Source organism: Cariama cristata, unplaced genomic scaffold, assembly GCF_000690535.1.
Source record: "Cariama cristata isolate BGI_N322 unplaced genomic scaffold, ASM69053v1 scaffold37224, whole genome shotgun sequence".
Taxonomy (NCBI): domain Eukaryota; kingdom Metazoa; phylum Chordata; class Aves; order Cariamiformes; family Cariamidae; genus Cariama; species Cariama cristata.
Window position 1 is genome coordinate 1 of NW_009611916.1, and position 14,740 is coordinate 14,740.

At 35.7% G+C, this 14,740-nt stretch overlaps 1 protein-coding gene across 1 annotated transcript; it reads left to right on the plus strand.

Moving 5' to 3' along the window:
- Nucleotides 1-1,246: 1,246 nt before the first annotated feature.
- On the plus strand, nucleotides 1,247-13,416 carry ACADSB (acyl-CoA dehydrogenase, short/branched chain). The gene is made up of 10 exons (XM_009698414.1): nucleotides 1,247-1,402; nucleotides 2,353-2,453; nucleotides 3,274-3,480; nucleotides 3,945-4,115; nucleotides 6,427-6,552; nucleotides 6,955-7,047; nucleotides 9,879-9,968; nucleotides 11,522-11,659; nucleotides 12,320-12,419; nucleotides 13,119-13,416. The coding sequence occupies exons 1-10, from the start codon at nucleotides 1,255-1,257 to the stop codon at nucleotides 13,187-13,189; spliced, it is 1,245 nt and encodes a 414-aa protein (XP_009696716.1). The 5' UTR covers nucleotides 1,247-1,254; the 3' UTR covers nucleotides 13,190-13,416.
- The last annotated feature ends 1,324 nt before the right edge of the window (nucleotides 13,417-14,740 follow it).

Consider the following 14,740-nt stretch of genomic DNA (forward strand, 5'->3'; position numbering starts at 1 on the left):
GCAGCCAGTTTCTCCAGGAGACTGCTGTGCAAAATTATGTCAAAGGCTTTACCAAAGTCTATGTAGACAACATCCACAGCCTTTCCCTCATCCACTGAGCTGGTCACCTTGTCATAGAAAGAGATCAGGTTCAAGTCTTTGAACACTAAGTCGTTTACAGGTCTCCAAGGTACAAAACTGTCACATTATCTATGTCCACCCACCTAACAATCACTATGCATAGCTTGCTCCCAAAAGCCACTGTCTATTCTTCTCATTTTTATGACTTTTGCCACGTATGCTTAATGCCATTGCCCCTGTAGTAAAATGCTCTGTAATACTTGTGCTCTCTTGGCTGGATAACCAATGCTTCTTGGTGTCATTTGAAATTGCTGAATATCATGGATGAATGGGGAGAGGTTAAGCATAAATGACTCAATTTTAGTTCCTTCCTGTACTTTTGAAATAAATCAACCAAATAAGACACATTAATTATTAGTTACATAGTACTATCAACATACTAACTATAGGATTTAAACTAACTATATAGAAATCAACTATACAGAGACACTCAGATGCCAGGGCTTTGTCTATGAAATGTGTGCTCATTCTGAAAATCATTAAGTGGTGGATAAGAACTCAGTTTGAATACAGAAATCCACAGTGCTGTTAAAAGTTTCGCCCTTTCACAGAAAAATACCAATAATCCAGACGAAGCACTGTCAGATTGCTTTAGGACCAAGAGTTGCTGGTCCCTAGAAAACCAGGGAGAAAGCTAAGTCTATCTTTAAAGTTGACAGATCTTCTGTAAAAAACATTGGGATGTCTATTTCACATTTACTCTTACCATATTTGTTAATGAAGATATTAATTCTATCAAAATATACACTTACCACTGTGAATATTGCAGCAGACTTGCAAAATCGTCTATAAAAATAAATACTATCAGCAGGGTTTATTTGCTGTAAACACCAAAATTGACTAAAATTAATGTTTGTGAATACTTTGTAGAATAACATTGCGTTAACAAACTTCAAGAAAGAAAATTGTTTGGGTTTAAAAGAAGAGTAATTAAAAGGTATTTTCTCGTAGGTCACTGGGGGGGTTATATCTTCTCAAAAACTTTCAAACTAGACATTGAATGTAAGTTATATTTCATAATCATTTACAGAATAAAAAGACTGGGTAAAATTGTGTATTGCTGTCTGTATACAAATACATATTCTGTTAACTGTTTGAATGTTCTGTATTTATTGTCAACAGCTGAAAAGAAATATGCCAGCATACTTGACTCCTTGGAGGGCTTCTCCATGTGTCTTTAGATCCTCCAAATCAGAACTCATGCCAAATCTAGCCAGTGATGGAGTTGTCTGTGGTCCTCTTCAGACATTCACCGAAGAGGAGACAATGCTGAAAAACATGGGTACCTATTATCTGTATAGTTTAAATTCAGAAATGTCTAACTAGCAGGGAACTTTTAGCTTAAAAATTTCTTTTCATTATTTAATTCTAGTTAAATGTTGAGATTGCTGTGTAGGATTGCGCTTAATTTTGAAACTGCTTTAGTTCACAAGAGAAAAACATGGTGTTCTTTTTCCATGTTACCATAGCACAGTTCCACATACCACTGTGCAGTTTACTCTGCATAAATAAATGTTAACTGTTTTAAAACTGTTGCTGTCACAGAAGTGAAGTTGCCTGGCATTGACTCGTGCCCTTTCTGAAGTGTTTAGTTCAGCTACAGTTAACTGCTCCCGATGGTTTTCAGAGATTTCAGGTATACCCAGAATGGCAACAGATGTGATGTGAGCGTCTGCAATGCAGCCAGGCCTGCATGAAGAAGACAATGTTTCAGAAGGGATCCTCAGAGCAAAGGGGAAAGCGTGAGGACCTGCAGATCTGGGAGAGAGCTTATAAAAGGCTCCGATTAAACAGAAACAGCCTTACAGGATTCTGTGCACTTAAAATAACATGTGTGAAAGCCTGAGACCATCTTCCCAAACTGCAGGTTTAATTTATAACGAAATGTGATACAGCTAACCAAATAAGGGATGTATTTGGAATATTTTCTGTAATTTTTTTGGTCAACCAATGTTACATAAGTGTTGCTGAGATGCTTTCAATGGTTCTGAATTTATAGGAAGTATTTCTTTCGGTTTAGAGAGTTGTAGCTGAGTTCAGAAAGCAATTATAATTGAGCCTTGTGACACATCTCCTTGTTTCACTTGGGCAACTTTTTGTCCTTTTATTAACTTGTCTGGGAGAGTCAGGGAGTACATGCATAACCTGTCAGAAGTACCACATCACTGTTATATTGATCTTCAAGGAGAGTGTTAGAGTACTTACACGCTTTCTTTTTTCTCTTCATTACAGTGACAAAATTTGCTCAGGAACGAGTTGCACCTTTGGTGCAAAAAATGGATGAGAATTCGAAAATGGAAGACTCTGTTATACAGGGATTGTTTGAGCAAGGGGTCTGCATACTTTTACTTAATCTTTTATTCAGAAAGTGACATCATTGTATGAATCTAGCTGTGCGCTTTTCAGATTTTTAGTTTAAAAGATTGAGGGATATAATTCAAATGAACTAATGCATCATCAAAAATTTTAGATTTATCAATAGCAAGGCAACTTTCTTTTCTTTTTTACTGCACTATCACTCTCCATCTTTTACTGTAATAGTCTTTCCATCTCTCCCTCTCCCATACCACATTTTTCATCTTATATCTGCGTTCCTTGTCTTCCCTTGTCTTCCCCTCCCTGCCTTTTTTTTTTTTTTCAGTTGGATAAGCATAATTGCATAGAATGCTAGAACTGTCATGACTCTGATAAGTGTTGCTGGAAGAAGGTATCAGAAGTCCTCTATGTCCTTACTGGGCAACTACGAGGACTTGTGTTGCAGATACCCTGGTGTTCACTCCTGGATTCAATTTTAGCCTTTCCTGCTATCAAACCCGAAGCTTATCTGTGTTTAGAATGTCATTTTATACAATGGCAACTCTAAATGTTAGACTTCTGTTGAGATTGCAATTGTTCTGGAAAGTGTAATCAAATTAGGGTGATGATTGGCCTATATACTGCACATGTTAGTTATTTCTTGCATGAATTGACTATCAATTTCTGTGAAGAATTGCTAGTTTATTAAGGGTATTGAAGGAAAACAGGTCTTTGGGAAAGGATCTGGAAACACCTACATTCTGTGGGTTTTATTTTAATCTCTTAAGTATCAGCTTGGACTAACAAGTTGTTGACAGGAACTATCAGATTGATACGTTTGCATCTTTTACATTTCAGCTGATGAGTATTGAGCTTGGGGAAGAATATGGAGGAACTGGAGCTTCATTTTTTTCAGTCATATTGGTGGTAGAAGAATTGGCCAAAGTTGATCCAACTGTAGCTCTTCTATGTGAACTCCAAAATACACTAATAAATAAGTTGTTTACCACATATGGAACAGAAGAACAGAAGAGAACTTACTTGCCCAGAGTGGCTAAAGATACAGTGAGTTAAAGCCTCACTTTACTAAACTATAATACAGTTTTTAATAGTTAAGTAATGTTAGTGGGGTGTTTTTTTCAGTGACTAAATGTGTGACTGCAGCTTTGGAAAATATCTTTCTGTGTGAACTTTGCAGCACTGGTTAGAGCTGAGATCTGTGGTGATACAGATACATCCTGTCATCAGTAGCTGAGAGGTAAAAGTGGAAAGGTGCTTATTATTTTCATTAAAATTTAATTTACTGTGGGAAAGAACTTTGAAGCAGTTGACTTTGAGAGACGTGTAATTATGTAATGTTTCTTCTTAATCTCCGTTTCTGAAAATTAGTTACTTTGATGCAATAGGTTGAAATGTTTGAATTTAAGAGACTTGTGCTTGCTTATAACTATTTTCATTGCAGAATTTGTTTTATGTCGTGCCTATATGTTCCATAGAAATGACAATTAATTTTTCCCTTCAATTGACAGATAGGCAGTTTCTGTCTTTCGGAGGCTGGATCTGGCAGTGATGCTTTTTCTTTGAAGACTCGGGCTGAAAAGAAAGGAGACTACTATATTATCAATGGCTCAAAGATGTGGATTAGCTTAGCAGAACACGCAGGAGTTTTCTTTGTGATGGCAAATACAGATCCATCCTTAGTAAGTTGCTAAAGAATAGTTGCATTTCAGTGACAGCTGATGATATATGAAACTGTGGATTTTATATTAATAATCTGATGTTAAAGGTCAGTATTCTTTGCACCTTTTCCTAGCTGACAGCAAACCTTTAAAAATATTTCCCAACAAAACCTGAGAACTTGCTGAACAATTTAATGCATTCCTCCCACCAGGGAAAATAAAAATGTCAGCATCATAATTGCTTAGATGAAGAGCACAGCATGCATTGGTATTATTCTGAGTAAGGGAGAAACAGATAGTCGAAGTCTTTCCAACCCTTCTGACTTAACTGACAAGTTGCTGTTGTTAAAAGGCAAAATAGAGCTTAGGCTACATGCACTGGAAGACTAACAAGTATACTATAGTAAAGTATGTTCAGGTGAAAAAAATGTGTAGCTGAATATGCATGTTTCAAGTTTTGTCACCAATTTAGATATAGGTAGTAGATTCAGAAAAGTGAACTGCAGACCTTAAAATGTACTATACCAATATGGTAGAATAATTATCAAATACAAAACTAAATTGTTTAAAACTTTTATTTATTTTTTAAACTTCTTCCAGTATCTCTTTCTTTAAAATTTAACTTGAAGTTATTTATTTTTAAAATTAAAATTTCATGTTTTGACTAAATAAGAAGAGGGGGTCTTCTTTCATTGTATCAAACAGTTGAACATCGTGTCCCTTTCTGAATTTTTATTAATTTCTTCACAAGCTGGTAGGTGATTTCAGTACTACATACAATGAAAATATATTTGATAAGCCAGTGTCTGTTAACTGCTGTGCATTGCCGTATAATCTGGAGTTGTTTCTGTATTAGTGTAACATTTTAAAAATATACAATACATTGTCTGCTTAAAGTTAGAAATTTGGTTTTAAATATTCAAAAAGGAGATTAAAAGTCACTGCTGCTCAAAGATTAAATAACAGTTGATGTCAGTATAAATGAGAAAATGGACCAGTATAGAATTGTGTACTGAAATGTACACTCTGCACTAGCAGCTCCCATTTGGTGAGATGGGCTGTTGTTGAGGTGAGATTGAAACAGCACCCTCCTCTTTAATAAGAGGCAACTTTTCCAGAAGAACCACAGGACTTTTCCTGCCTCTCAGTGTCACCCTCTTAGTGAGGGGAGCTGCTGTGGACGTTAGGGACAGGAAGAGATGGAAACATGGCTAGGACCACCTCGCATTTCTGTCTCATGGACCTTGTAGTGTTGTATAAGTGACACTGCTGTGGTTCTGGGTGGGGGAGATGCTGAGGGAGCAAGAGTGAGTGGTGGAAAGGAGAGAGAATTTGGAATAAGAATTACACAGAGGGAAAAAGAGAAAGTGATAGCTATCAGGAATCACTGTACTGTACTTCAAGAATGTCGTTTAAGGTGTCAAAGATGGGAAGATTGTAAGCCTGTATGTGGGAGATGCCAGAATTTAGATTGGCTGTACAATCGATGTGTTGTCACATGCATTATTTAGTGTCCTGTCCAGATCATTACCTGAATACCAGATCAACTCTTTGAGCTTTTTGATAACAACCATCATAATGATTTCAGACTACTTTATTAATTAGATTCCCACTACCTCTCTAAAATGAAGAGACAGTGATATCAATGTTCTGCAAACTGGAATCACAAGGAGAATGTGTGCACCAATTCCTGGATGTTAGATTAGGTCTGTTATAATACAATTATGCTGCATTGTGAATATTCAAGGACAGTTCCCAATGATGCCAGTCTCATCAGTCAGTGCTCTTAATTTGGACAACCTTAGAAGGAAGGGTATATATGCAGCCTTCCATGAGAAGAATAGCTGAAGTAATTTGGCTTAAGTAAAATCTTGCATCCTATAGAGTCATTTGACAGATGGGTTTGACTACTTCGGTCTAAAGATACATGATGTCTTCTTGCAGTCCGTTGTTTGGCTGTGACATATATTCCAACAGCAAGCAGTAACTTCACCGCACAGCAATAACTTGCTTTCCCAGTGATTTCTAGTATAGACAGGCACCACAGTCCTGTTTCATTTACATAATACCAGTCCCCTGTCTTACCAAGAGAACTCTTATGGTTGTTCTGCTTATGTTTTCCACATGGAATATTTTAATAGAAAGGTATCTCTGGCCTTTGTTAAACCATAATTAGCAGACATAGAGGGAACAGATGACAGTGCCAGTGTTTTATTTAGTAATATAGTATTACGCAGGTGTAAAATTTCAGTATTGGAATGAGATATTTAGACCACCATTTGGTGATATTGGTATAAAAAACAGTTCTTTATTATTTTTTAATTCATCCTAGGGATACAGGGGAATTACATGCTTCATAGTAGATCGCAACACAGAGGGACTACATGTAGGGAAGAAGGAGGACAAACTTGGAATCAGAGCATCTTCTACCTGCCCCGTAACGTTTGAAAACGTTAAGGTATTCTAAGTTGTTTAGCTATTGAAGCATAATTTTTGTATAATTGGAACTTGACCACATATAAGGAAAGAATGTTAACTAAAGTCCCAATTTTTTTTTTTCCTTACACATACTGTTTGTTTGGCGTATTTTAACTTTTTCCTCCCTATTCTTTCACAGAAGTCTTGAGGGGGGTTGGGTTTCTTAAATTTTGATACAGTTTTTCTCAATCATCAGTTTATAATCACATGTATTAGGAAATGTTCTAATCAGATATTCTAGGAATTAAATGTCTGGTTTATGTTTTATGCCTTCACTTATGAAGAATGTTAAATAAAATATGTACACTGATTCACCTGTGAAACCTGCTAGCAGTTGCAAAGCAGAATAGAACAGGAATAATTGAGTGGTTTTGTTATTTAGGTTCCTGAGACCAATATCCTGGGACAGGTTGGACAAGGCTATAAGTACGCAATAGGAATGCTAAATACCGGCAGAATAGGTATTGCTGCGCAGGTGGGTAATTTTGTTTAATACTGAATACAACCAGTATATAACTTTGAATTTGTATTGAAATTTACAAAATATTTAAAGCTAATAAGAATAAACTATTTAGAAAATACTTTATTAAAAACTAAATTGCCACTAGATGTCACTATTCCTGTAGCTAAATTACAGTAAAATACTAAACTGGAAATGGGAAAGTTCTCTTTCAGTGACATAAGCAATAGATTTAGAAAACATTAAATAGCAATTAGTTTGTCTTTGGAGGTTAACTTATTGCTACTGAAATATATCAACATTTTTATCTTCCGTTACGCAAATTTATTTTACACAGGAAGCTAGCTTTGGAAAATATAGCATACTGAAATGCGTGATATTAATACTTCCAGCTGTGATTGCATGGGATCGCCAAATGTGACCTTATGCTAACTGATGTTTTTGCAACAATTTACTTTTAAAAGTCAACTTATTTTTTAAATAAATATTTTTTTTTTATATAGCAGAAGTGTCCTAGTTCATTGTTGTTTGAAAATTGCACCTTTAGGGGAAAGTATTTACTGACCTTGGAGTTATTTCAAAATGCTGTATTTTGCAGTAAACTCAATTTGAATCTCAGTTTGCTGCTGATTTCAGCGGAAATCAGGTCAGCCCTATAATAAAATGACTTATGACAAGTTTTTATGTTTTTAATTTACTTTTGAAAATAATATTTTCTTTGTTTCTACTGTGCTGTGAATGTAGTTGTGCTGTACAGAGTGTAATATGTCTGCACTACCAGTCTCCCTTATCTTTTGCCCTAGTTTGCAGACAGACCAGAAGTAATCATCCTCATGAAATTTAGACTTTCCACATGACAGTATACTATGCTGCTAAATGGGTTGCTTTTCCATCATTTCTGAAGATTATCTGTGATTAAACTTTGTCCGATACGGCATTTAAAAACTGGGGCTATGGGCGTCATCGTTCCCAGAGATATAAATAATATAGAGTGTCTGGCAATAAATACATCGTCTGGATTTTAGTCTTAAATTACTCCTAGTTACACTTATAACCTAAGTAAAAAGTTAAGGTCAGGTAGTTGTTATAACTTAGTTACTACTTTCTTGGCACCTTCGAATGAAGAGAAATGTACTTGAATGGACAAGAACAGCACTTCTAAAGCCCTGTAGTATTGCATTTAGCTTTGCAGTAGTAATAGTTTTAAAAGATAATGAACATCTTATAAAATGTAATTGTGGCTGTGAAAACAGTTTCAGATAGTTTTAGTGCAAGGTAGCTGCATATATTGTTACAGGTGCTGAAGTTGATATACTTGGTTCATCTATATGAGTTTATATAAGGCGGCAACAAATCTGGTAATACAGCTGATTAGCAGCAGACTGCATTATGTTCTTATGTTATTTTCCCACATACTTATCTTCCTATGTGTTGTGGGGTTTTTTCTAGAACCTTAAATTATTAAGGATCAGCTGTCTGAACCCAGTCAGAGTCATGTTTTTGTCTTCCTGGAGCCCTTGGCTTTCAGCTTAATATGTGGGTCTGTCCAAAAATACCCATACACTATTGTACATCATTAAAAGTAGTTTGACTAAGCTGCTTGATGGACAGCTGACTGCTGTGTTGTAGTATCCTGTCTTGACTTAGAAAAATTTTACGAGATTCCAATTTTACTATTACCTTGCTTTTGTGATAGTTCTTCATGCCATTCATTTCCCTTTTTTTTTTTTTTTTTTCCCTGATTTGATGCTTCCCCGATCTAATTTCCTATCTTTGTTTTTCCTGGAAAAGAAACTAGGCAGAAAGAATACGTTCAAATGGATGGTAGTTATATATATGAAACCAACTGATCTTATTTACTAAAAGCTATATATTCCAAGATGTATGAAAGGCAGGGTCCTTTCTTTGCTATCTTGTTTGGAATGGAATACACTTCTCAAAATTTGACAGTTAAAAAAACGTAAAACTAGTTTACTTTCCAGATTTCATAATGTTTCTTTAGGCTAACAAATGAGACACTAGGGTAGATGCGAGTTACTTCTTTATAAATGTTCGTGCGTATTCTTCCCAGATGTTATCCTCCAAGATAACAATTGTGTTTTGCTGTTTTCGCTGCTGAGTGAAGAGAGTGTGTGAAAAGACAATGGGTCTTCTAAAATTGTTCCGTGGAGGTTTTTTTTCTAGAAAATGCTGGCAAAATGTTATCTATTCTTCCACGGCACTAACTTTCTAACTTCTCAAACAAATTGCTAATTCTGACCGTCTAGTGTCTTCTATAAAATGAGAAATTATTTTGATTATGAAAATAGCTTTGAAGAATCATTCAAATTATTTTTCCTTTAATAGTGTAATGTAGATCTATAGATCTTTAGTTTACAGTCATTTTTCCATGTAATTAAGAATTTTCCCAGAAACACTTAATATTTGTGCAACCACAGTTGACTCATAAGGCTTGTTCAAAAATTAGTGATAGTGTTTTCACAAATTTGTGAATTTGTGAATTCTTGAAAATTCTTGCCTGTAGCAAGAAAGTTTCTTTCAGGAATGGAGTAGTATGGTAAATAGGCCTATTCCTCAAACTTTTTTTTTGTTGTTGTTGTAACTCACCTCAATATGTATAATAACTGTAAAATTCTGGCTCTTGAGATTCTGTATAGAACTTGGAGTATATTTTAGCTTTGTGTAAGTTTTAGTAATCTCTAGGTAGGAAGGAAACTTAACTTTTCTCGTCAATACCAAGCTTTTTAAAAGGGTGAACTGCCTGACCAGAAGATCAACTATTATCATCTCCATTGGGTGCATTCAATTAATTAATTTTTACTGAACAAATGCCTTATTTCTTACAGATGTTAGGACTGGCACAGGGGTGTTTCGACCATACAATTCCCTATACAAAGGAGAGAGTCCAGTTTGGGAAAAGCGTATTCGATTTCCAGGTACTTGTTAATGAACCCAGGGGAAGTTTCATCCAAGAAAGTAGTAGTTGCTGTGGTAGCTGAAGTCAGTAAAATGAGTAATCTGATTTGCATAATTTGTGCTCCACCTTGTGTCATGTCTCTCCTTGTCAATATTTGAGAAGAAGTTTTCAAAAGAATTTCGGATGACCATTCATCTGCCACATAGAATGTATCAATTCAGTGCTATGTGCCTTTGCAAGTGCCATATAAGTAATTTAAAACTTCAAAACATTATTGACATAACTCCTTTTCCTTGATAGCGTATTGACAGCCTTTGAAAATAATACACAAGGAACTCCTTTGTCTTCTGATTTCAACATCATAGTACGTTAAAAGTGTTCCAGTATTTATACCCTTTCATGAGGTGTAGGGGGAGGCCTTTTTCTGGAGACACTAGAAATTATAAAAAGATGAGGAAAACTGATTGAATTATTAGACTTCCTGTGTTATACAAAGACATTTAGTTTTCATGTTAGTATCTCTATCCTAAAACGAAAAAGACTCTTTGTTGCAAAAATGATGTATAGTTTAATAAGGAAGATATATAATTGTAATTACTATAGTAATTTTCTTGTTAAAAGAAACCTACATCTCGGCTGAAGAGAAGGAACATTAGGGCTACTCATAATTTATACAAATTTTAGGAAGCCCCCACAGATATCTAGGAAATGATTGGAACTGCGTCTTTTGAATGGGAAATGGAATTTGTAATTGCCAAATCATTTTGTTATTTTGACCTGGATATATATTTTTGCAAATTTTAGTGTTAATATTCTGATAAGATGAAAGATTTCATTGTGTTTTAGGAGCAAGTTAGGCTACAAAATGTTCCTTTTCAATCATAATGTTTGGGTCTCCTTAAATAAACCCGTTCTTCTGTAATACCTACCATTTAGATGTGAACTCCATCACCTTTTTCCTTCCCCTTGAATCCATTCATCAGTCATGTCCTCTATACTTTGATGCTGCTCCTAACTCTTGTCTCATGGCTACGGGACATGGGAAGAAGTAGTTGTCACCTTGCTAGTTCTCCGCCTTATTTAAGAAGTACTTGTTTTCAAGTCTTTCTCAGTTAAGCTCATCAGGGAACTAGCCTTGTTGATGTATGAATGTTCTCAATAGATGCCTGCAAAATGAAAATACAGCTTTGACCTACCCATGTCTCTGCAGTGCTGAGGAGGACATTAAGATTTGGCTGAAATTTTCCTTGATATGCATGGGTGCAAATAGGTAACCCTCCTGTCCAGCTGGAAGCCTCCTGTCAGGCAAGAAGTTCCCCCGTACTCCTGAATCCAAGAAGAGGGAAGGAGAAAATGGGAGTGCAGTTCCTAAAAGTACTTTGGTGGCCCAGAGGTTTTCCCAACTTCAGTGTCAATAGATGCAGAGGAATGCAGAGCTCCTAGTCCATCTGGATTTTGTATTTTTATTTTAGCGTGTAGGTATGTTCCTTGGTGAAAAGAATGGTTTTTGCTAGAAATTCCAGTTAAGTAGTAGATAGTGGTTCTCTCTGACTTGTGGCATGCTTATTACAGGGGATGCAACATCAGATAGCCCAGGTGGCCACACAGTTGGAGGCAGCAAGGTTGCTGACCTACAACGCAGCCCGTCTTGTGGAAACAGGAAGGCCATTCATAAAGGAGGCAAGCATGGCCAAATACTACGCTGCTGAGGTAACTTGCAGTTTCTTTATTCAGTGGAATTTTTTCAATGCTGTTTAAAAGTTTCTTCTGTTACTGAATGTATAACTTTTAATTCCTGTTTTGCTGTGAAATCTGTGGACGTACTTTTTTCTTGTTTCTTATTCTCAGTCCGTGCATGGGATGTAAAGTAGGCCACCAAAGAATAAATTGCTCACACCCCTAAATAAAATTTTGAAAAACAAGCCACAACATTAAAAGAGAAAGTGAATTAATATTTTCACTCATCTAGAGAGATTTCATTTTCTCAGAATTCTCTTTTTGGGGCTGGTGAGACTTCATTTATGACCATTTCAGCTCTGCTGGTCACAACTGCGAGTCTTAATATGATTCAAAACTGCCTCTTTCTAATTGCTGTCTTGCATACCACTGCTAGTCTTTTTCATAGTGCAGCATATGAACTATTGCAATAACGGTTAGTGATGTCCTCTGATTTAGAAAAATGTCGTTTTTATTCTAAAATGGCTTGCATAAGGTGAATACAAAAATAACAGTCCTTCCTCTTCCCACTTATTCTAGTTACTGCTTTAATTGCTGTTTTGTTTTTACTTTAAATAGCTACAAAGAATAAAATTTACTACCACCTGCATGAAGTTGAATCCTGAAATTGTAACTCTGAAACTATTTGCATAGGTTGCAACACTGACCACTAGTAAATGTATTGAATGGATGGGTGGTGTTGGATTCACAAAAAATTATCCAATAGAAAAGTATTATCGTGACTGCAAGATAGGTAAGTGAGAGTTTCTGAACAAGTATTTCCTATAGCATTAGTAGTATTAAAGTTTGAGGATGAATGACTGGCTATTTTTTAAAGATATTTTTTCCCTGAGTCTGTAAACAACACTGAATCAAAGGCAAAACTTTAGGTATAAATATCCATGTCTGTAAGGCTAGTTAAAATGTTTAATTAGATACCAATAAAATACAGACACACACCTTGTGTCCCATTCTATTAAGAAAATTCCAGTTCAAGAAAAATTGAAAATACCTTCTTTGGCTTTAAGATCTGAATCTATGTGGAGTTTTGTTTTCAAGACTTCCTTGTTTACCAGTATAATCCTTGGACCTAACAGTTTGACATTTCTAACAATATTACCCTTTAACTTTTATTGCTGATAGCATTTGTAAATACCTAATTTTTGTTGGTTATTTTGGAATTGCTTTTCAGGAAAAGGTCTTGTCATTACATTGTACCAGCAGAAGAGTATTTTAATTGTTGCAGATAATAAAATACGAACATTTCTGTATTATAATATTATATATATAAAATAATACATATTATTCTAATTCTGTTTCTAGAACTTGCTCAGTAAAGCTTCACTTCATAATTGTAAATGTTCTAACTGGACTGTTAGAACAATATCTTGGTCTCTCTTCATATACTCAGTGTGTTTTTATAGTCTTCTAATTTATTTTCTTCTGTTTTCAGGTACAATATATGAAGGAACTTCAAATATCCAGTTGAGCACCATTGCAAAGAGCTTAGCACAGGAGTACTGAAACCATAAGGACTTGCTGACCGTTAACAGAAATTATTTCCCTGAACATTCATTGTGAATTACACATTTATTTGTAATTATGAAAATCATTAATGACATCATAAATAAGAATACATCATCACAGATGAAATCATAAGGAAAATTATGAATTCCCCATTTCAGGACAGTGAGTCTGTAATTCATGCAAAATCATGAATTCCACGTTCAAATCCAAAACACGGGTTAAAAGTCTTTCTTTCTGCCTGAGAGACTTCTAACCTAACACATTGGCTGAAATTATTTTGTTGCCTTAGATTATGCAAGCAGTGTATCTCCACCTTGAGATTGCAAAGTGAAAACAAAAGAAGCAGAATCCTTGGCTTGCCTGGTGTGAAAGGTTCTGTTAAACCACCTGGGAGAAAGGACTCTACACGTGCAGCAGAACTGTTGCATGGCGTGAAGCCGCTGTTTGTTCCTGATGCCCTTTATTAGCATGGGGTACAGGAGAGGTATGTGGAAAGAGACAGAAGTGATGGTTGCCTCTCTCCCAGGTGGAGCGATGTCTGTGGAGCTGCTGTAATTGGAGTAATTTTTATAGCAGCCCTTAGTGTGTTCTTAAGTATATCTTGGTAATTAAGCCCTCCCAGCCCCAATTTGTGGTACTGAAAGGTGGATAATATCTACCTCCCTTTCCAGCCTTCTCAGCTGTTAAGGGTTTTAATCTAAGAGGCTATTTATAGTTCTCCTTTCATAAAAGGTTGAGTTGAAATCTTTGTGAAATGGGGTTAAAAAAGCTGTAGTAGTTCTGCAAAAAGACAGAGATATAAGCTAAGTAATAGGAATGCTGTGATACTACCTCACAGTGGCCTTTCCATGTTCAATGTATTTTACAAACTTTAATCCTCAGAGCCTTCCTGGGAGTTAGGGAGGGACTGTTAATTTGCAGCCTAGGAAGCTCACTCATGGAAGTTAGTGGTTCTCTAGCAAAGTTTTCCTCCTTTTGAGAGAGAGAAAAAGAGAATGGGGGCAGGGGGTGTGAGAATCATTTGCTTTTTTACCTCTCTCCGTTACTTTAAATTAGACATTTTATTTACAGCAGAAGCCTCTTCAGCGCTGGAGAACTAATTAACTAAGAATCAAAAGACAAAAAGCTTAATGTATGAAAAATCATTATAATTGCTGTAATTGGCAATTTGTTTCAAGTGTTTTTGGGAGGGAAGGATTGGTTTTCTGGTTTTGGCTGACTTAGAAGAATCTCATTTTTAAAGCTTGCTAGTCACTGATGATTCACTTTGAGTGGTCTTAGAAAGTTACAGGCTGAGACTCCCAAATTTTCTAGCAAAACTAGAGTAAATGACACTTAACAAGTATGATTTTATAAAACAAGCAGACTGCAGTGCCTTATACAAAGAAAGAAGCAAGGAGGAAAAGCACTATTAAAAAGTTTCCTGACCTTCTGTGAGCTTCAAAGGGAAGTAACTACTTTAGTGAATTAATCCCCCTACACAGACGCTTTGCCTGTTGATAGTCAAAGAATTAATGTGGTGATTATGCTTATACCAATAAAAAAAAG

What these genes read in the sequence shown, in the direction of transcription:
- ACADSB (XM_009698414.1), top strand. Translation starts at nt 1,255, where the DNA reads ATGCCAGCATACTTGACTCCTTGGAGGGCTTCTCCATGTGTCTTTAGA. An exon ending in GAATAGGTATTGCTGCGCAG is followed by an intron (nt 7,048 to 9,878) that starts GTGGGTAATTTT and finishes TATTTCTTACAG; the next exon opens with ATGTTAGGACTGGCACAGGG. An exon ending in CCAAATACTACGCTGCTGAG is followed by an intron (nt 11,660 to 12,319) that starts GTAACTTGCAGT and finishes CTATTTGCATAG; the next exon opens with GTTGCAACACTGACCACTAG.